Source organism: Argiope bruennichi, chromosome X2, assembly GCF_947563725.1.
Source record: "Argiope bruennichi chromosome X2, qqArgBrue1.1, whole genome shotgun sequence".
Classification (NCBI taxonomy): domain Eukaryota; kingdom Metazoa; phylum Arthropoda; class Arachnida; order Araneae; family Araneidae; genus Argiope; species Argiope bruennichi.
The window spans coordinates 8,790,854-8,815,844 of NC_079163.1; the positions used below are offsets into that span (position 1 = coordinate 8,790,854).

General features: G+C 26.9%; 1 protein-coding gene across 1 annotated transcript; it reads right to left on the reverse strand.

Annotated features, from left to right (window-relative positions):
• Window positions 1-590: 590 nt before the first annotated feature.
• Window positions 591-23,249, reverse strand: LOC129960334 (adaptin ear-binding coat-associated protein 1-like). Its single transcript, XM_056073706.1, has 7 exons — window positions 23,027-23,249; window positions 21,092-21,192; window positions 20,885-20,989; window positions 12,988-13,069; window positions 5,766-5,880; window positions 4,566-4,867; window positions 591-750 (listed from the first exon to the last, which is right to left on the reverse strand). Exons 1-7 carry the CDS (start codon window positions 23,110-23,112, stop codon window positions 693-695), a joined length of 849 nt encoding a protein of 282 aa, XP_055929681.1. The 5' UTR covers window positions 23,113-23,249; the 3' UTR covers window positions 591-692.
• Between the last annotated feature and the right edge of the window lie 1,742 nt (window positions 23,250-24,991).

Sequence of the window (24,991 nt, forward strand, 5' to 3'; positions counted from 1 at the left end):
TTTTTTTTTTTTTGTAAGAACATAGCTAGTTATTTAGTATCACATAATTTGCCTCTAAAATAAAATACAAACACAACATTTAATTTAAAATGAAAAAATCCAAGAAAAATATTTATCTAAGGAGACCCCATTTTGATAAAACTGTTAATTTTCAATGATGCAATAAAAATTTTGTTTCAATAGATGTCACAAGTAAAGTTACCAGTTATGAAAGATGCACTCGAATTTTGGATTGAAAGAAATTAGATAAATCAAACACAATATAAAAGAAATAAAATTAATACTAAACTTAAACAGAAAATAAAATAAACCATTTTTACTGTTAATAAAATGTGTTAGAGCACTGTGCACTATTTCATTATCATAAGGTTCTGGAAGAAATCCCAATTCAAAGCAATATATCTAAGTCAGTATAAAAAAACAATGAAAATTCATGCATATCAACATTTCATGACTAAAGACCATTTAGTAATAGCATCTTATTTCTACTAATTACCAAGATTGAAAGAATATTAACTTTATTATATATCTCTAAAGTGTAACATTCATCACTTTAAAGAAGCATTGCCTAGTATAAAAAGTAAAGATAATAAAGTTAACAAATGCATTTATTAACATACTACATGTATTCTCAAAACAATATATTATAACTACATAAATCTTTTGACATCCAACAATCTCTTTCACTGCAATTAAAAATTAATCCAGTTTTCAGAACTACCACTCTGTTCTTGAACAGTAGTTGAGCTTCTGTAATAAGAATGAGAACATTACACTAAAGTAATACATTAAAATGTTTGTGCATATTCTTAAATCTTATAATGGTCATGCATTATGAGTAATTTTTACTACAGTTGGATTGTCTAATGATCATGCTTACAAACCAATAACAACTAGGAAAGAAACATAGTTACATGTAACATGGAAATTTGGATCAGTTAACATTTTTTTATACAATCAATTACTGAGAGAAAGCAAGCAACTAAATCTTTTTTCTGAGGTATATTCCAAATATTTTTAATAATAGGTCCACCCTTTGACAGTATATTTATGACTTATATTAATATGTTTATGACTACTATTTCACTAAAAACTACTTAACTAACATTATAACTGATAAAGAAGAAAAATAAGTAATTTAAATAGATACTATAAAAACATGTAGCAGTAATTTCATTCCATCACCCCCCCCCAAACATATAAATAAAGCATTGAAATTATATTATTATACATATACAATTATACATATAAAAGAAGTGGAGTCAATTCATATGATATATTCTAATAATTAAATGCTTATCCTCCAAAGGGCTGAAACATTGTATCTATTTTCATTCTAGAAGATGTGCAATTGATACCAAATTTAAAATTGATGTTTATTTAATGCATTTCATAAGCTTGATACCATTAAACACTTATATTTATTTCTGCTACTTATTTTCATAATAAAACTGCATTACACAAATTAAACATATATATATATGAATGCTTGTGAATTCTGATGATATTTACACACAAAATAATATATTTCTCAAACTACAAATACTCTTACCTTTTGACATGCAAATAAAATGAAACTTGATGCATCTGAATAATATTATTTCATTTGGCTCAATGGAACAATTATGTAAGCTTATAAGCAAGAACATTTTATTTTGAAATTTGCATTGTTATATAGCATTTAATCAAGTTGATATATAATGTTAATGGACGACAAATAGTTAACTTTATAAAATAATTTTGCAAATTATGAAACATTTCAAAAGAATCTGGAATATGTAAAGGGACCAATGGCAGTTTTTTACAGAGGCGTTAAAGGTGGTCGCATCATGCTTGAAGACCCTAGGAAGTCTTATAAAATCTATTTGATGTGCATCACACTGTTAATCCCAAATTGATTTTACAACATCACAGTCTAATTCTAAGGGCAATCCAATCCACAAAGAAAGTTTTTCTTCTTTTCAATTACTTTAAAAAATAAAATTTAAAGAAAATGACAAAAAATAGGCAAAATAAATATTGGTGGAATTAAGCCCTATGTGACATGTGTGTTACTTAATAACTATTCTGCTGTCAGAAAGGAAATATGTATGCCTTCTACATGAAAGGGGATAAGCAGAGGGCATACTATTCTTTTGAGGTCATAATATTTCTTTTTTGAAACTAGCCAAAGATAGGTAGTTTTTAACTAAAAATTAACTATATAGTTGATGCAAAAGTTTCACTTAAGCCTTCCTAATTGTTAAATATTTTCATGCAAAATTATAAGTACTTATAATCTATTCAGGTATAGCACCAGATCAATTGTTAGCTGGGTACATAGCATAATTAAATGACTTATGATTGAAAGTAAAAAAAATATTTCATAATAATACTTAAAAGCAATCCAACACAAACAAATGAATTTTTTTTGCAAACATATATATTCATCTATACAAACAGCAATTCAGAAGCAAATAAATAAAATTATTTAAATTATCTACAAGATTTTTATTCAACTGGAATGAACAGCACAGAAGAAAAATTGATCTGTTTTTTTCTACGGAAGCATAATATTTGATTAATAAAAACTTACCATTTCATTAACAGTCATGAAATCGTTTGAGATTTGAGAGGAAGTTTGAGGAACTTCTATGGATATTTATAGTATGGTAATGTGCTGGCATAAATTTATTTATCTTGATTTCATAAGTCATTGTATAACAGAAAGAATGTCTATTACTCTGGCATTCTAATAGTAGTTTTTTTTATAGTATTAATTTTTCTGCTTATGGTTCAATGAGTGGTTTTTGCAAGGTACATTACACAGTTTACACATTGCATGCCAATCTATAAATATTAATAGGGTAAGAAACACTTAAAAGTATCACGTCATCCATCAAGAACTTACAATGAATTCACGATTTTAAATTCCACAATTTTTCCCATATGCTATAAAATATATTTCTGTTAATCTTCTTCACTAATTGCATTCAATCTAGTATACCTTTTAAGTCCTATATTTTGGACGGATCGAAACAAAAGTTCAATGAAGAACGTCATAACTAATCCACTCATCTTCTAATGGAACTAGAATTTTAAAATTCGACACATATATAAAAGTCTGATCATTAAGTCTGTACAAAGTTTGATTTAGTCAGCTTTTTTTTAAAAACTATTTACTATGTTTGTACATATTTAGGTGTAAGATAGACTTTTTTTACACGATTTTAATTAAAACGTCATTAAAACTGATTTTGATGTAAAAAACATATAACATATTTCATCCTTCTGAATGTTCCATTTTTGAGTTAGTATGCTCACAGACAGACAGATGTAATTGAAATATGACTTTTTTTTTCTCCTTTAGACTCCAGTTGCCTGAAACATGAAAATTCATTGAAATCTAGAGGTACATTTATTTGAAAGCTACAGCTCTCTGACTTATTTAACTCGTTTAAGGACAAGTAAAAAAGGTTTATTCTAAACATTGTTTTATCACCATAAATATTACCCTCATGCTTTTCTTAAACAAGATAAGTGGAATTTTATCCTACTAATTAACTTTACCTACTGCAATATTTTTGTAGTTTAAAATTTTATTATTATAATATTAATATATAAATTAAAACATTTAACATTTGTTTAGAATATAATAATTATTAAAAAAATGTTTAACTATGTAAAAATCACGCATGTAATATTTTTATTTTTATAAAATAACCTTATAAAAACTTATAAATCTTCTATCCGATTAACAATCGTTTCCGTCAGAAAATAAAATTAACACGTCAGAAAATAAAATTAACACTCTTTTAATAAACAACAATACTTTCATTGGTTAAAAATGTTTTTATCGTATTCGCCACTCACTCATCAGCAATTAAAAAAAGGAAGAATTAAACAATGTATTTCATTTCCCATAAAAATTAATATGGTTGTTAAATTCTTACGGCTGAATGAACTAAAAATGTTGAATGATGATTTTAAAAGTAATGGAAATACTTCAATATTTTTTAAAAAATTATATTTTGAAAAATCATACACCTATTAAGGATAAATCTGAATTGTGTAATTTATTCTTCCTAGATTCCTATGAATAAAAAAGCAAAAAAGTCTTATTTTGCTATTAATAAGCCGAGATTTACTTAGCATACGATGCTCAATACAATTTTTGAGGTTAACATACAATTCTTTCATACAATTTTCAGCAAAGACACACACACACACATAAAAAGGCTGCCAAATCGAATTATTAAAAAAAGAAATTCATTTCTTTAATGGAAAGATTTTGAGACTGTAGTGAACTATGTTGATTAACTTGCCTATCTCAACAAACATGCCCTTTAAGCCATTTTCATCAACATCAATTTTGTGAAAATGTGATAATAAATAACACAGATACCGAGGTGTTCCATTTTTTTTTTGGTTGACGGCTGTACAGGAAATTAATGACAGATCCCACATATGTCAAGGGTCAAAATAATTTACCAAAAATGACGGAAAGAAAAATCTGAAGATCTGCAAAATTTAATACAACATACAGATTTTATAAATTTTGTCGAAAAAAAAAAAGCATTTCTTACCCTGTAGCTGATGTAAAAACACCCCAAAGGTCAGCAGATGAATTTTGAGTTGCTGATGCAGGTTTTGGTTCAGTTGATTCTGAACCCGTACTCAATGACCCTAAGTCTAATAGCAGGTCATCTTTGACAGCAGAATTTGAATCTGAGTTTTTTCTTACTGCCTGAGTAGTAGGAATCTGATTTAAACTTCTATTGCCAGGTGGAGGAGGCAATTTTACTCCTCCTGGAGGTGGAGGCAATAGTCCAGGAGTCCCACTAAATGGGGTGGAGCTAGTTTTAGGGCGTGGCTTGCTAGACTTTTTCTAAAATGAAAAGTATGCATTTTTCTTAAAATTGGAAAATAATAAATTTAATAATAGATTTTAAAATTAGACTGCAATAGTATCCTAGGAATCCAATACTTCAGGCAGTCTACTTTTGAACAAATGGTAGAATTAAAATAAATGCATTGCTAAGTTATCAGTGATTAATAACAATGATAAAAAAGTATTTAATTAAACACTAGCAGTAGTAACCAGTGAAGTACTTAAAACGTAAACAGGCTATGTAAAATTAGAAAATACTCCTTTTACTTCTTTTCTCAGAGTGCAATTTGATTTGGGGCGGGGTATGGTGCAAGAGTTAATAGATAGGGAGCTTCCTCAAGATGTGAATATTTTGGAAAAAAGATTATGTATTCACTGCCTGAATAGCGAAACTACCTCACAAAATTATACTGACTGTTTTCCTTTACGAACTTGCCTCTCTTTTTTATATATTGTTCAGAAAAATTTCATGTAAAATATAGTAATCAATTTTGCAGAAAGTATGAGCAAATAAAATAGTCATTTTAAGACAGGGAACAAAAAGATATGATCATTATGGCACTAAATTATAAAACTTTTCACTAGTCCTCAAATCAGATAATGCAGCTATTTTTTGTTTGGACTAATGAACAACTTATACAGCTCATGTTGTCATGAAAAAATGTTTACGAATAGCATTTCAGTAGCATCAAAAATTGCTAATCTAGGGATTTAAATGATAGCGCCAGCAGCACAATTATTGTAAAAATATTGGAGAAATGCAAATTGGGGCAAGTTTTACTGGAAGCTAAAAACTTTTTATATCATTATGGATGTATTCAAAAATTGGATGGTATACAATAGTAAAGAAAAGTTTAAAAAAAATCATATGAAACATTTAAGGAAAATGACTTACATTGATATTCATGTTAATAGTTATTGTTTGACCTTCTTTAAAACCCAGATCCAAATTAGGCTTATTATCAGAAGAATCTAGTCCTTTCTCCAGTTCCTCACTAGTTTGAAGCCATCTACAAAAAGCAAGAAAAATAATCGATAAAAGAAAGAACCTATGAAAGTAAGACTTAATAAGGAATTGTAAAAAAGATAAAACAAGTTTACTTTATACAAAATATAATAAACACAGGAAGATAAAAATATACATATTTAGCAGTACATTTGAAAAATCAAGAAACTTTTATCAAACACTAACTCCATAACTTAAATGTAATAACTCTTAAAAATGATTAATATTCAAATATTTACAAAAGCTTGACTTTGAAACTTGAAAAAATATGAAGGAAAACTTATTTATCTATACTTATAATAAAGCTCAATGTTTGTGTGTGTGTGTTGGCGCTCTACAGGCCAGACCATTCAACCTACAGCTACCAAATTTGACAGGTGTATACCTTGGAGGCCGGGAATGTGCACCTCGGGGTTATTTTTTCGAATTTTTAATTAGAATTTTATTTATTTAAAAATTAAGCGAAATTTTGGCGTGTTTCTGCTATAACTTCCGAAAATATTACCGCACAAAAAACATTTTTACATCAAGTTTAAGATCAAAAATTTATCTTTTAAATGATACCAATATTTTAACCTTAAAATTAAGTTTTTATTTTTAATTAATTTTTAAATAAATATTTCAACTATATTTTTCAACATTTTTTTTCGTACAAAATAAAAATAAAATTTAAGCTGCACGAGCACGTTTCGCATTCATGGGGAAAAATTAGCTTTTTTCAAAGTGTTGCCATCACATTGATTAAAGCTCCAATTAAAAATAAATTAAATCTTTTTGGAAATGAAATCTGCACAAATATAATTTTCGGCACGTGTCTGTAGGAAATGAAACAAATATGAAATATTATTTTTTCTAAAAAATAAATTTAAGAAAAAATATTTTATGATCTTTTACACTATCTATATTATTAATCCAATAAAACAGTTATATTTTAAGGCAAGTTTTGTTTAATATGAACAGGATATCCATTCAAATGAGGGCCATACAGCTAATTTGTAAACCTTTAGTAATAGACACAGATCTGCTAAAATGGTCTAAATGGAAAATGATTATATTTTATGTAACTTGATTCAATAAATGCTCTAATTAATAACGAATTTTTGATTTTACATAAAGCTTCTGCTGTGGAAATCACGTTTAACAAAATGTTCTTGAAACACTAATATTTTAAATAAAAAGAGTTAATTTCCAATTAACTAAATCAATCACTTAAACTGACTGATTTATGAAAATTTGAATATCACTATTCAATAAAAAAAAGGATAATTTTAGATTTTCCATCGATCGCTTCAAAGAAAATAAGCCAATCAGCGCGCAGGTTTCTCAAGACTAATTGGCCTAAGATTATGAAAATGTTGAGTTTTTCTAAATTTTTAACATTCAAAACTTCATAAATCAGTCTTAGTTGATCGTGGAAAATAGAAACATTCATTCATTTATTTAAAATTTGGCGAGTCCAGAATATCTCTCAGAATATGATACCTTACTGCATTAAATTTAGGCTTCATAATTTTTGAAATATATTTATAGGTCGGAACAAAATATTATTATTGATTTTATTTCAATCCTTTTGAAAGCAAAACTAAAAACCGAATTTTATGCTGAATCTGAGAAATTTTTGTTGAATTATTCTTTGAGATATTACATAAATTATGAAAAATATTTTGTAGTTCACATAAGACTTAAATACCGAGAGATTCTGTTTTCAGTACTCATATTCAATAATAAAAAAAAATAAATAACATTAAAAATGATAAAATAAAACGCTTCGTTTCATTAAAAAATATCTTTACATTAATTGCAATTTCAGCATTTCCACTTTAAATTAAAGTTGAAGTTTTACCGGAAATGACAACAAATTAGGAAAATAAATATAGTAAATTGAAAGAAACGATCTAAACAACAGTATAAGTTTGGTATGACTATCAAAATTTGAAGATAAAAAATGTTTTGTTTGAGAAGATATAAAGAGACAAGTTCTTTGAAGTATTTAATTGAAAATTGTAGCGAGAGGTAATATTGGCGAACCGGCTGGTCGCCAAAGGCGGCTAGTTATTATATAAATCAGTCACTTGTAGAATTATTGATTCACTGAACATCAGAATAAAATAATCATGATTACAATTCAAACTATAAAGTTTGTATATTTAATTATTATATTCTTTAATAATTTCAAATGCATCTCAACTTTAGAAAAATATTTGACATTTAATTTAAAAATGCGCCGCTTATCTTCTTAAAACTTTCAACAACAAATTGAAAACAAAGAATCTACTAGATACTCCAATTAGTGATTTTTAATTTACAATTTCAAAATCAAACAACTTCTACTTCAGACAAAATGCTCTTTTATATAGATATGGTACAAATAAAATATATAATAGTTAGTATACATTCTATCAGGGTTGTAACACAAATCTGGAATATTTCCCCCCGTGTTTCCCCTGCACGTATATTCAAGATGCGAGAAAATGCGCGAATAGCATTCATGTGCTAGTTTTATTGGAAAATAGTGTTAAGGAGTGGAAAAAGCTAGGACAGGAAGCAACAATTTAACATTATGCAAAATAATAGTATATTAAAAGAAGGTTTATATTTACATAAAGAAGAATACAGTTTACCCTTATTAATTATCTAGAATTTAGCAAGACAAAATAAAAGGGACGGGGATGGGGGATATTACCTCTCATGCTCTTTAATTGCAAATCGCTCAAAATTAAATTTTTTAGCTATTTCTTTCAGTGAATATATGTGAAAATATATCCGCTATATCAGTGAAAGCATTAAGGGACGAATGTGAGGCAACAAGGTTTAATGCCCATAAAAATTCAGCTTTGATTGATTTGTTCTCGAACTAAAAAGTTCATGGATTTGACGTGTCATTCCTTTTATATACTAAGTCCAGTATCAATGATAACTCTTTTGAACTTGCATGTAGTCTTGTATGCTTTCCTCTTTTGGCAAGACTCGCAAGTGCCTGTTTTCCTATATTACTTAGGCTTATTATCTTCTTACAAAGCGAGCAGCATGCAACAAACTGATTTTGTGGAAATTCTTGAACCCATACAATAAAATCAGGATAGTTTTTTTTTTTTTTTTTATCCGTCCAATTCGTATTACATACGGATTTTGAGCAGTTCACTGATTTAAAAATATTCTCTAATCTACTATGAATGAGCTCACCGCTTCTCAAATAATAAACGAACCATTCAATAAATTCAAGTATGGTAGACTAAATACCACCGCGCTGCTTCCGCTGAATGAATGTTGCTAGTCCCGCAGAGAAATGTATTCTATTCTTTCGCGCAGTTGCATAAGTCTCGCATATGCTCATTAGCAGCAATTCGGAAATCTCATGAAAAAAGAACAACTATTTCGCAAACTGAAACGATCCATCAGAAATAAAGGGGAGAGTGAAAATAGATGAGTTTCCGCATTACAGAATCGCGAATGACACTGTTACGTTTTTGGAAGTTATAACTAGATCTTTCATTTTTACAATTTTTAGAGACTGGCTTTCTTTGGATGGGAAAAAATAACTAAAAAACTTAAAATTCCCTGTGTCTTCCCTGCTGTTATGAAAATTTTTAAATTTCCCTGCATTTTCCCGGTTTTTAAGACGATTTTAAAACTCCCTATGTTTTCCTTATTCTCCCGGTGGCGTGGCAACACTATTCCATGAAAGCATGCTTTGCACAACCCATAGAATAATAACGTAAAACTGAATTTTAATTACATTACAAAAATTGTTTAAGAATTTTTTTTATTTATGTTTTCTATACATGATATCTCAAATGTTCTTAGCATTTTACAGCATGTTTTCTCATATTTTTTTTTGGGGGGGGGGGCTTAAGAAAATGGTATCTTAGAAATTTAGACATAGGTTAATGATAAGCAATTTTAAACTTGGAAAAAATTGTGATTAAAATTTTACTGCTTTAATCACTTTAATAAAGGTCCAGAGTGAATTCTTACAATTTCCCTCCAATGAGAGGCGAACTTTTGGCTAATACAGGTATTTAATTCATTTCATACCTGATTTTTATCCTCAATAAATTTTTTGCTGTCCATTTTTAAGATAAAATCTGCCATATTCTTTTAATTCCTAAAAAAGAAATTTTTTTTATTTAAAAAAAAAACACTTTTATTTTACTGCATTTTTTCCCATGTAGTAGCATGAGAAAAACCTTTCACTGAGTGTTGGGATAGTTATACTGGACTTTTACTGAAATAATTCAAACTATAAAAATTTTAATAAAGCAATTTTTTTCTTCTTCTTACTGATCTAAAATACCCAGCCCTTAGTCTATGCTAAGATTACTAAGATACAATTTTCTAACCAGCCCCCCCCCCCCCCAAAAAAAACCGAAGTATAATGCAGAATGCTGGGGACTTTTGAGTTATAATTTAAAATGACATAAATAACACATCTGTGGGGGAAAAAAAATGATTTACAATTTTTTCGAATAAAAATGCTACAGTTACTGGTCTATGCCTACATTTCAGATAAAAGAATCTTATTTTTCAACAAACGATTTTCGCTTTTTATTCTTCAATATAGTGCACATTTCATTATAAAATGTTATTTTCGCAGAATTTTTTAATACTTTTTATGGAAATTGCATATTAAATTATTAGAATGAATTATAAAATACGTGCAGCATTTTGAAGACGGATTCAATTTAACTGTATACAACCAAAGCTGTCAAGAGGTTATGTATAATTTTAAACAAGTATTTGACCAAGAAATTATCTATTTGTAAAATTTTATCTTTTTGGTCAATTATATCACAGGTAGATTTCTTGTTTATAGATATGAAAATTCATTTTTTTAATGAAATTCAATTTATTAAAGTACGTGGGAGACAGAGCTGCGCTCGGCAGTTTTTTATATTATTATTTAGTTTTTGTAAAATCGAAATAAAACACTATCCCATAGCTTGTTCAAAATTATAAGCGAAATCTAACAGAGGATCGAACATGAGAAAAATGCATGGAAGAGTCCGAAGACTTAACCACAACTCCATATCTGATACATTTATGCAGATCATGCACAGACACATGTCAATATTTAGTTATAATTTTTTTTTTTTTTTTGTGTGTGTGTGTGTGTAAAATAGCGTTTTTTCAGGAAAGACACCTATATAGATAAACTTAAAAAGCAAAACTGTATCGAAATATAAAATTTGATCAAATCGTTAGAGTCGTTTCTTAAATTATATATATATATATATATAAACTTTAAACGAGCAATTCTTATATAAGATATATCTAAATTCGAAGAAGATTCGCTTTTCCTTACAGCACGACATGTTGTTTAAATAAAGAATACATCACTAGCATTAAGGCTGTATATTAAAGGTTATTTTATTTATTTACTTTCTTGCATTGGAAATTTTAATGAAAACTATAATTTTATTTTGTAATTTAATTTTAGCAATGTGACTCATCTTTAAAAACTATATATTTTCTACTGTAACCTTTTATTACCTGCCAAACTTGTGGAAAAAACTATTTTTACAATTGGAATGTTTAGGAGAATGGCATGAATTTTACATCATATGAATACTCCTCTTTGTTGTTCACTTACTTTTTAAAGAACTTATAGTTGATTTAGTTTTAGGAATTGAAATATTTAAACTTCCAGCTAAAAAAATATTAACATTTAGAAATTTATCAAAAAAAAAACATTCTGCCCCCAAATATTTTTTTAATTAAAATTTTTTGGTATCATTCTTCTAATTTTTATAGAGAAATAATAGCTTTATTTTAAATAAATATTTATTCATTTCATCAATGTTAACAGTGAAAACTATTTTGGTGAATAATCCAAACCGAATATTCTTTAACATTTGATTTGACTGATTTAAATTCATATAGCCTGCATCTAATTAATGCATCTTAATGAGTTTAATTCAACAGGCATAATATAACATTCAATAGTTAAGTTAAACAATATATTAGTTCAATTAGATTCAATTGCTTTAGCTAATATTTTATTCTGCAATAATAATTAAATAATATCATAAAAATTTATTTCCATTATCAGTGTGGTACATTTCATTTGAGATTATGCTATTTCTATATTCTATTAGTCCTCATTGTTCGATCATAGAACTTTTATTTCTCAAATGTAATACAAATAGTTATTTATTGCAAATAACAATTTATTCTAGCATTTATCATTTTAAATATTTAATTGCGTTAATTTATATATGAAATTAATTATTGACTGTTATTTTGAAACTAAATTAACAGAAATTTCCTTTTGCCTACCATCGGAGATGTCTTGCCCCGTACTGGAAAATTTTTACAACTGTTTTTTATTAGGAGTGCTTTCATTTTTGAATTAAAGCAGAAGCACTTCATCTTTGAAATTAAGTGGGATGGAAAATTGAAGTCATGGATTAATTAGATTACTCACATGATTTTATTTAATGTCAAAATTAACATTATAATAAATTATCATTATAACATTATTAAAATTATCATGAGATACAGTTTTTCCTCATGAGTGAGTTTTTCTTTTTGATCAATTAAAAAAAAAGTTGTCTATATGGATCTTTTCCCTTGCGCATTCCTATTGTAAAATGAGTTAATATCTACTTCACAAAGAAATCACTTTCTGATATGCAAATAAAAAATATGAAGTGAGATATTTTAAATTTGTAAGGTAGATGTTGTAAACAATTCCTGCTGATAGAAAAATTCATTTAAGCGCACCTATTGCCCTGATCTTTCTACAGAAAACAGCAACAGTTGGTGTTCTTTATAAACATTTTTAAAGAGATAATTAAAGTATCTACAATGTTTTGCGGATGATATTGGTCAAGAAAACTAACAGCAAAAAGTAAAATGTATACAATTACATTTTTGAAGGCAAAAAAATATTTAAAGTTTTCTTTATCTGTATATTCCATTTTATTAAGATGCAAAAAGTGCACACCATCATTTATAAATGAATAATACATAATTTTATCTTGGCTGCTGGAGAAATTTATGAATTTCTTCTGGTAGAGATATTAAAAAAATTAATCTTCAAGAAACAAGACTATAAGAAACAAAGCAATCAGTTGAAATACAACAAAACTAAGATAATGGTTTTACTTACTTAAAATGTTCTTGCAAAGAAACATTCAAGTCAAAAGAATCCCCTCTGTCAGCAAAACCAATGCCTATAAAAGCAGCTCTTCCTATATACATACAGATATTTGGAAAATTAGATTAGAAAAAAGTAAATTCAGTGCAGTAAGTTATTATTATTTTATGCTAAATACATTTATATTTTTTTGTATATAATTCAAATGCATATACCTACTGACAGGTTTGGTTTACATACATTGTATTAATTTAATTCGGCAATATGTTTCCAATGACAATTAAAATAAAAATATTCTCTTTGAAAAAAAAATTATTCAACTGAAACAGAGGGGAAAAAAAAAAAACTTTAGTCAACGATTTTTTATTACAGGCAGGGATGGCTTATACATAAGTACTCAGGAATAGCAATATTCATAACTCATGATTGTCATCACTAGTTTATTCGATTTTGCACTTAATACTTTAATTTACTGACAATTTACATTTTCTAGAGTTTCAATTTTTAGGGGGAAATGCATGAAAAAAAAATAGTGTGTCACCCTTAGCAGGGGAAATTTTTTAAGCACTGTCTTTTAAATGTATAACATATGCTACTGCTGTGCACATACGGTGACAAAGTGTATTTGCTTTTACACTTTATAAAAATAAGAAGGTGCTGCCAATAATTAGGCATCTGAGATGGTAGAAGCAAGGTTTTTAACCATTTTATTCACAGATGAAAATTTTTCTAGTAAGCCTAAATTTTTTTTTTTATAATAAAACTTGTAAATAAATAAATTTTAAGAAGTGAAGGATAATTAATGACAAACAAAAATTTATTAAAATTGTACTTAATTTTTTGTAAATAAATATGAAAATACTCTCCTCTCATGCATATACATCTTAACCTGACACTTTTATATTATATACTACATATGTAATGATATTTTAACTCTAATTTCAATTTAATTAATTTCCAAAGTTTTATTTTAATTTAGCCCATAGAAAGTTCATTCTCTTATTTTGTGATCCAATTCCACTTTCTCTACTTAATTAATTCAAGAGAAGCTTTATAAAATTGCTGAATCGGCTGAACACCAACACTTTCACACGCTCAGCCTGAAGGGATGGAAAACTGTCCAGTAAGCACATTCTTTTTAAAAGATCTCTGTGTTTCCCTTACTTGTGATTGACATGCGTCAGAAATTCCCATCAGAATCTTATTAATGTATTAGCACTATGAAGAAATATTTTCCCTATCAAAATCTCATGTTATATAAGATGAGGGATAATTTATTTCGCTCTTCTTCCTCACTTCTGCTTTTGTGCTGCACTGTGGCGGACATGCCTTGTCTGCATCTCTGCTTGTAAATAATTATGATTTCCCGGAATGGATATTAAAATTAATTTTAAAATATAAAATGTCTCATCGATGTCTTCAAACCTGCCTTCTGCTTCAAACAAAATAATGCTTATATATATATATATATATCCATCAGCTACAGTTGCATAAATTGTTGTATAGTCAGAAGTAAGAAGTAAAGGAAAAATAATTAAAAAATTATTTTGAAACTTCAATTGAAATTGAAAATTATTAATTACAGTTTATTAAAACTTACTTATATAAAGTCAAATATCAAAGAATTATTTTTATTAGCTAAAACTTTAATTATACAAAAATTTAAGTTATGTGGAACAGCACAGTATAATTTAACTTGCAGCGCTGATTGTTAGTTCCTTCAAAATGCAAATGGCTAAAATAAATGTTTCAAAGAAAATTTATAAAATCAGCCATAAATCAAGGATTGAGAAAATTCAACTGAAAGTTGGCCTTTTTATAGACAATGTGGCATATTAACAGGTAGTCAGAACCAAGATCATTAACAGAAGTTACTGATAAAAAAATTAAAAAATTTTACAAGAAAAATAATCTAGATTAAACAAGAATGATTTACATGGATTTTCTGATATTATACTGACAGCTTTAGAAATTGTTCCAATTCTTCTGTTCAGTTAAGCAGGTTAGGTTTCCCTCTTTAACTCATACCGAGAGACACCAGGTACCCATTCATTGAAACAGTGGCAGGGAAATGAATGAGGTTCCCAATTAACTTTCATTAAGAAAGACTGATAGAATACTCAAGGAACATGCTTTGCTCATTACAAAATATTCACTCAGATGGGTTTGGGGAAAAAGGAGATTTTCACAGATAGCTCTCAAAGGGTGTCAAAGTATATATTTGTTAAACACAAGCAGATCTAGATCTTGCACAGTTGAGGTTTTCCTACATCTGTTAAATCTGATCATTGCGTGTATATTTAAAAAAAAAAAAAAAAAAAAAATTATGATTTTGAGGAATGGACGAATTTGATGTTTCTAAAGTTCACTGAGATTTCCACAATCAAGAACAAACCCAAAATTACCACTAATTCGGAAAAAGTCTATACAAATAAAACGGATAATAAAGATTAGAAGAAATTTGTTTGGGTTTGTGGATGTGCAAAATGAAAAGATAATGCAGCAACCTTTTGAGGATTCAATTCATAACTTGCCAACTAGTTTCACTCCATTATATTATTTCAAGCTACTGATTCCCAATGGTTTTTGTGAGATGACAAAAACGAATTTATATATATATATATATACTGAATTTTGCATGTAAAGGAAATTTTGCAAAAATAAACTAGAAACAGGTAAAAGCAGATAAATTCTGGGAAATATTGACATCTTACTCATCACTAGCATTGTTTATCTGTCTGTATTTTTGGATTATTGAAGGCAGAATTTGAAAGAAGAGAAAATGTGAAAAAAAAAAAAAAAAAAAAAAAGGAAAATGAAAAATTTTTTTTATTAAAAAATTAGAACTTTTGTTTGCAAGGATAAAAGGAAATTTAGAAAGCATTTCAAGATATATAAGGAGGTTTCAATGCATGAAGCCCTAATTAAATAGAAAAGAAGATTAAGCTTTGTTCAATATATGGTTCTAAAACTTAAGAAACATAACTTGAAAATGTGGGCATTATGCACGTTCAATTTTAGCTGGAATCAAATTTTATAAGAAACAAAATTGTAAAATCCGAAAATGCATTAGGTCATGATGTAGTTCTGCATTTAAACAAAACACTGAAAGGAAAAGACATCTTTTTGACACATTCTTCACAAGTATATCTTTCATGTTAGATTTGAAAAAGAATGGCCAATATGTGCATGAGATAATAAAGTTAAAAGGAAATATATAGATGAAAAAAATGAAAGCTTGCTCACAACCTGAACATAGTAGTAGTGAAGTAATGTAATAAAGCAACAATCCAAATCAAAAGACATGTTTCCTCAATAAAATTGCTTAATGGAGTTTCAGAAGTTAAAAGACAAAAAAGATGAGACCAAATAAATGTTAACTATCAACTATCTTTTAAAAGATATAATAAACATAAGAGATGAATTGATATGGCAGATTCAAAGTGCAAATATTATATGGAATTCACAAAATTATGTATGCATTTTCTTTATTTTAGACACAGCTGTAAAACACATCAATATTTTATTTTTGATATAAAAAACTGTTAAGATTTAAAATTTGAATTAATACAGGATGTTGAATACAAATATCTCTCTTAGAAAACAATTTCTATAACACTTGAACTAATGCTTGAACATGTACATAAACAGCAAAAAATATAAGAATAATCTACATGAAATACTGATGCAATTACATGATAATTAATAGTGGTTACACAATTCAAAGGTTCACTGAAGAATGTGTTAGTGTTTTGACTTTCTGATTGATGCTCAAATGTACATATATTTACAAATAAATTTCTAATTACAAATAAAAAAAGAATCATTCCACAAATCAGATATAAATAACTTCTCTTGGAATACAGTCCACTTAATTTAAAATGACATTTGATAAGTTAACCCTTTCTAAGGCCGTGGGAAGTATGCTTCCCACCAAATGTATCAATCTTTGTATGAAATTATATAGGTTGGCAGAAATTCTGACCAATTTTTTTTAGAAAGACAGAAACTTAGATGCTTCAGTTCTTTATCTCACACTGAATGATGTGTCTTGATTTGTCACTTAATTATTAATTAATTAATCAAATTAAATTTATCTAATAAGCTAAATGAATCCCTTTTCTTATTCTAATTTCAAGCCTAAAAATATTTTAACATAATATGACTAGAAAAAAAATGGACCTTTAAAGGGTTAAAAATGCTAAATATGTTGAAATATATTCTTGAATATAAACGTAATGCAATATTTTACTATATCAGGATCTGATAAAGGCAACTGATTTCATTTTAAGGAAAACTGTTGTGCACCTTTGAAGGAGAACGAAGTCAAGTGAAGCTCTGGAATAATTCCAGAAATGTTTGGAATGAACTTGTATATTTTTGGAAAAATTTTAACTAATATTCTTTATTTTTCATTCATTATATATATATATATATATATATATATATATATATATATATATTATTCCCAATTTCCAGTTATAAGTTTAGAATCTACACCATCCTAACAAGTTTGGTAACAAGATATCCTCAGCAGATATATGCTTTGTTCAATAATTAAGATGAACTGTAAAACTAGATAAAAGAAAAAACTTTTCAGATTTTTCACTAACCATAAAAAAAAATTAAACTTAATAATAATTCTTAATGATAAATTTGTTTAACCCTATGAGCTTAGACTTGCCCCATTCAACAGAGGCCTGACTTGGACACATAGCTCAAATGTAGGCGTGAAGAGAATTCTCAAATACCTGTGATTATGTTCTCTCAGGGGCGTGTCAAGGAGCATTTTCTTTATCTCCTTCTATTGGAGTCAAGAAGAGAGAGGACAGAGGACAATAAATACAGACATGAAACATTTATCAGTAAAAGAAAATTATAAATTCAGTTAAAGATTATAATTTTCTTATACATTTTATTATGATTACCATAAGCTGACTCTTTTTAAGTATTTTTATGCATAAGATGCATATAATTTCTAATTTCTCCAGAAAAAAAAAAATTAAAAAGTCTTACCTTCCTCTTTATTAGTTCATATTATTGATATTGATTATCTAGACCCTCCCCCCAAAAAAAATATTTTAGTATAAATCAATTTTTTAATTTAGCTCGCTGGTTCTATTGTTTCATTAAACAAAATAAATTAGAAATTTTAAGATGACCATTTTTTGTCAATCATTCTTTTTCCTCAATTTTTCCCAATTAGCACATTATATATTATTATCACCATATTTTAAGAGAAATATGGCGATTGTTAAGTACAGTTAAAATCATTTGAGTGTAATTTTGAAATAAAATTTGACTGTAATCAATTTTACTTAAAAAAAAAAAAACAAATTTATATACCATTTATAAAATTCTTCTCTATTGCATATTTTGACATTATTATGCAGACTCTTCAAATAAAAATAGTTTCCTTTAAATAAAATGCAACATGTATTGTATATTTTTTTGAAATAAAATTTCTGTAAATTTTAAGATTATTAAAATATTTCTGAATATGCAAGAGAAAAAATAGTTTCATTTTGCCAATAAGGAAATGCAAAAATTAACAAATTAAATACACATGCTTAATCTTACACATTAATTTTTTTTTAAATGCAGAAAACCTTTTAAGTTAAAAGTGGCAAGTCACTATTTACATTTAAAATTTCATTTAAAGTATAAAACTCCTTTATGAAAAACAGTAAATTAAATTAAAAATTGCTGAAATAGGAATTCACCTGTGAAAAATGAAAACAAAATTGATATCCTTATAAAAACTATGGAAATTTAGCAGTTATCTCTTCACAATGTTGCAAATGATGTTACTGAGGACCCATAAAAAATATATATTTTATGTCAGTATTTAAGTTTTGTTTTATACATTTAGACACATTTGTATTTCGATTAATTTGTATGCAATATATACAATGTTGTCTTTTAAATTATGAGAAAAATTTATCAGTCATAGTGAATTTATTTTTATCATTAAAAGGTTTTATATATGATGAATTAGCAAAACATTTTTTGAGAAAAAATTCAAAGGTGATTCGAACCTTTAGTTTGGAATAACATACATGAAATGCTTTTTATTTAATTCATCTATCCTAATTTTATTTTTTAAAATTTGATCCTAATTATATGGCAGCGATAACAAGTGCACACACAACAAAAAGTATTTAAAATTTTCGAAATATGGGCAAAAGTAAATTTAGCAAATAAGAAATTAAACAAAGTTTTCCCTTAAAATGCAAATGACAACCACATGGTGTTGTCCTATTAGCATGGAAAACTAGACAGGAATTTCAATTTTAGGTCAACAGGAATCTCTGTCTTGTTATTACTCTGATGGAAGGAGTTATTCCATTATGTTTTTGTAGACAAAATACCCCAGGTTTTAAGGTGCTAGAATTCTTAGATTAGCTGGGCTCATAAAGTTAACAACCATCAGCTAAATGGAATCTTTTTTTATATACATCAACCCCTTAAGATTATGAGCTGTCATTACAGTTTTTGTGGGAGATAAGGAATTTCTCTGAATTTTGAAAGAGAAATTAGGATGTTTAAGCATTCTGAGGTACTTGATCTTGAATTATCTTAGGAATGGAAGATTAATAAGGATGTATTGTTACATAAAATTAAATGTTAAATAGTCACTTTTCAAATTAGAAAAGATTCAATAACAATACTAATAGAGCCTTGTCCAATTACTTTTTGCATCAGATTTCTATCTTAACACAAACAGCAAAATATATTGCACCAGAAATGAACATGACAAATGAGTAGAATAATTTGAATAAGGTCTGAATACAATTCACAATATAATCAAGATGTGCATAGTTAAATTTTAAATTAGTCTGCAGTTGCAAGTATTTATATTTAAACTCAAATATTATTGGAAAAGAATATATTTAAAACTTAATAAAATAACTTTATCAGTACTTTTATACTTGAATTAAAAATCCCATAAAAATTTGAATTCTTAATTTTTTAAAATTAAAAATTACCTTAGTATTTTTTATAATATGCAGAATTACAAAATTGCTTTTAAAAAAATGAAGATTAGTGCAAACATAGTTTGAAAATGTTAAAAAAGAATTCCTGAATGAAGTTTTATATTAAAAAAAATTATTTACATCAATTTTTTAAAATTTTGTTCAAAAATAAGAATTTAAAGCATTTTCATATTTGAACACAATTTCATCAACACTTCTTTTATTACATGAATTTTGCACTGAAAAACAATAAATATGCTGTTGTCTGAAGCATTGCATTTTGATGGTTTTGTTATTAGAAAATCATATATGAAATTTTTCTTAACGAAGATTACTTGCAATTTGTTTGCAAATAAGAGCCAATATTAAAAAGACACAAAAATACATAATTTAAACCATGAAATATATAAATTATTATTCCCTTGCCAAGCTATCTTATGCAAACTGCAGCCCAGTGTCACCCGTTACAATACTTTTCTGATAAGATTTCTCTCCTCTTTTCTAAGAAATGGGCAAATTCTAGGCACTCCTGTTCAGGACTAACTTACTGCTTTCCAAAACAGTAGGCATAATTATATGACTACCAACAAATTACAGAGGAAGACATTTTGTAAAGATGAATAAGTGTCTGTCAATGTGATTAATCAGTTTTTATTAATAACCAATTTAAAATTTTGGTTAATATTAGTAATAACAGATTAGTCACATTGACCAAAACACACACATATATATATATAATGGCAGTTCCGGGTTAAATATATTAAATTAGAGAAGTGATTAAATATTTGATATGAATAGTCAGCAACTTTTAGATACAAAATGTCCAGAATCAAATAATTGTGTTTAATATTTCAAGGGTAATAAAATATACTGATTCATATCATATTCTTTATAACTTTAAAAAGCATAAAAAATAAAAATCTATAACAAACCATTATCATCTTCAATTCTCAGGACAAAATATCGACTTGAATCAGTTACTGCTTCTATAGCTATACCAGGATATTTATCAATAGGTGCTTTGGCAAATAATTCTCCTGAAAGAGAAGTTTTTAATTTTATCATTTCTAAATATGATTTAACAGCAGGCATAAGAATAAGTTACCACAATAGTCACTGCATATACTAAACAATAGTACCTGTGTTTTTATCTTCAAGTTTTATGAAACACTTTTTGCCTTTAGAAACAATTCGCATACGGCCAGTCCAATCTGGACTATGCAATTTCCAATCTGCAGCTCTAAAAATTGAAAATCAAATAAATATAAACAAATAGTAAGAGTAAATATAAATTTATTGCAAATTTTACACTCTAATGTTTATAACATATACAATTATAGTAAGCATTTAACCTTGGGCTATATAGTGATATATAATAAGATTTTTGTCTTGAAATCAGGCATGTATTTTTTTTTAAATCCCTTAATTTAAATGATCAAACCCCTGCAGAAAATGTTAAGTAATTTTTTTCTTAATGTTTCAATCGCTGAAAATATTAAAGAAAAACTTTACTATAACCAAATTTAACAAAACAATCTATAACAAAAAGATATGCTTTCTTGAAAATACTTCTAAGAGATCATTAAGCAACATGCTAATATATTTAGCAAAAAAATTAGAAGATCATACATTTGATTTAAAAGGTAAATATATTGAAAATAGAATTTTTTTTTTAATTTTAAATTTCAAGTTCAATACAAAGAATCAATTTTTAGAGGCTCTCAATATTCTGTTTCAGAAGATTAATTATCTATAATAATAAATAAGAGATTTTAAATATTATATTATTTGGCTTAGTTTCATTTTGCAATAAAATGGAAATTTTAAGAATAATCAAGTTGCAATTTATAACTGGATTAAAAACAAAGGGGGAAAAAAACTTATAAGGTACTGTTGTATCTTTACAGAAATATAAAAATAATAATATTAAGGATAAATCCATTAAATTTTTTTTACAAAAGAAGACGATCTATAAAATAATCATTACATTAGAATCGTACTATTAATTCCCAAATGTATAAATTTCTTCGAACTCTTATGCTCCAAGTTAATATTCAATATTTCTTGCATGTCCTTGTAAATTTAAAATTCCTGCATATTAATGAACACTTGGAAATATATATGAATATCCAAATATATTCTCAAATTCTTGTATTCTATACTTCCAAGAGTTTATCTCTTTCCCTTTGATTAAAGAAAACTTTTAACTAAGTAATTAAAGATGACTAATGAACTCATTACAACTAACTTTTAACATCACTCAATAAGATTACAAAATATTCTAAAACAAAATCCATATTTTTACCCATATTGAAATAAAGTCTAATAAAATTTACTTTACTCAGTACAAAATTGAAAAGAGGAAAAATACTTTAAAAATGCAAGTCACAAACTTTGGGTACTCTTAAATATATATTCTGAAAAAAAAATACTAACAACAAATAAAAAATATATATAATAAAAAATATTTCAACAACACAGGTAGCTTCAATAATATTTTTTGATCCAAACACGAAACATATAAAACTTTCAAACTACAAATGGCTTTAAGCAAGATAAGTTTGTCAAATGAAAATTAACTCCCTCAGCTACTGTGAAAGTTCACAAATGATGATAAGTTTGTAACAATCACTAACCTAAAAAAATTCTTTTCAACAAAGAATTATGAATAGTTAATTTCAAGGAAGGAATAATAATAAAACTAGTGAATGTAAATATGATCAGCCAAAAATATTAACATGTTTGTCATTCCAATTCAGAAATATATGGAACATTTATTGGCTCTGACAATTTAAAAATATTTTTTGAAAACAAACATGCAAAAAAATTATTACATCAGCTAACTGATACGAATAAGATTTATACCATCTTTAGTAAAGGAAGGTGCAAAAGCTGATACGCCTCTTAAAAGTATAAATAAATAAAACGTACTAAATTTTCGTATTTTATTATTAAATGACGAAACAACTCATACTATCAAACAATGTATCACACCATATGCAAATGATTGAAATACAATAGTAGTAATATAAGCAGGAAAGTGAAATCAGGCACGTAGTTCGCTAAACAAATACCTGTAACCACGGTTTGTTGCTCTAGGTGGTATTTGAAATACAAAAACTTCTTGTTTGACAAGTATTACAGTTTCGTAGTCTTCCATGGTATTAATATATATTTAAGATAAAATTTTATCTGACTATGTTATCTCCGTCTCTCCTACAACAAGGAAAACACTTCAACAAACATCCAATAATGACACATATGAGATCGGAAATGAAAATCAAAAGAAATCGACTATCATAATGGATTTTGTTATGATGCCAGATTTGTTTACTTTAAATTAAATGAAGAATTTTTTTAATTGTCATAATTTAAAATCGCTTCAGATACAAGGAAACAATTTCAAATATATTCTGTAGACACAATACAAAGTAACTTTGACTGAAATTATTCTGTTATACTTCCAGAATATGATAGTTTCCATTAGGAGAAATGAGTTATGCAGTCGTTGGTATCTATTCAAGGGGATTGTGGGATGAGAAAGGATATCATTATAATTTCAGTGTCGAACTCAGTGTAATTTTATATTTAGTTTGATCAGATTCCCTATTTTCAATAAATTTCACATATTTAAAAAATCTTATGAGTAAATTTTATTAATCTGTCAATCATTAATTTTTATTTCTTTAAATATATATATTTTTTGTTTGATTATCTCAACAGTCAGCAGAGGAATCTTTTTTCATTTCTGGAAATGTCCATCACACGATGTAGCAGTAAAAATATCTTTTCATTGGCCTAATATGGCTGTGAATTCATGTGATGTAATAGTTATGCCATCTAAATATTAATGTTCCACTCATAACACGCAATGCGCATACTCTCTCATTAATATCTTCCGATATATTTACATTACACGCATTCGAACAAAATTTGAATAGAGAAAAATGTGCTATTGTTTCATCTTTCGGTAGCTATAATGCTAAAGAGAAGACAGAATGCCGTAAAAAATTATTTTTCGAGGTTCTTTTTATCATCGCGAGTTATTAAAAACAAGAAAGAATATTGTTAAGTATAAGATTTTTTCAATATCCCTCCCCCCGTAGTAATTCCACAATATTGTTCAGTATTTTGGGAAATATTTAGGAATATTCTGAATACTGAGAAATACCAAACAACTCTTCAACAATATTGTATAGTATGTAACAATTTTTAAAAAGCACTGAAATTTTTAAAAACATTCTGTATAATTCTGGTATGAAAAGATTAATTTTAACTAAAGAATTCATTTAGTTTGAATTTTATTCCAAAAAATCAACAGATCAATTTTCCATTAAAAGCCGAATATTAAATAATATAGTATATATTTTTTGGAAATAGTACTGATATCCTACATTGGACAACGTTGAATACTATTGTAAAATTTATATTGCAAATTATAAATTTATCATCACTGTAATGACACTATTGTAAATTCTTTATTTAACAATATGATATAGTAGTCTTTATTCATTTTATTTGTTTTATCTGAAGCGATCAGGCAATAATGGGAGCATTTCAAGGTACCTTGATTTTAACTCTTTATCCTGATTTAAAATACAGCCAACTTTTAATAAATTCTCCAAACTTGTTCTTTATTTAATAAAGAAAAATAAATTAATATTAAAAAATGAAGAAGTAAATAAACGAAACTAAAAAAAAGTAAAATAATAATGATTCATTACGTACAAATATATAAAAAAATAATTTTAGAAAAATTCTCCATCCCAACTTCTACTATAAATAAAACATGTCAAAAATTACTATGTTTAAACAAACTATTACAAGCTTTGCTAAACAATCCCTATTTTACGGAGAACTTTATTATACTTTCATTGTCTCAAATATCTAAAAGCTATTACTTTAGAATCTAACTTCCATAAATTATTTTAAATCCAAATTCTAGTTACGATTGAAATGTAAAAAATGTCATTAGTTAACCCTTTCTAGGGCCGTGGGAAGTATGCTTCCCACCAAATTTATCAACCTTTGTATGAATT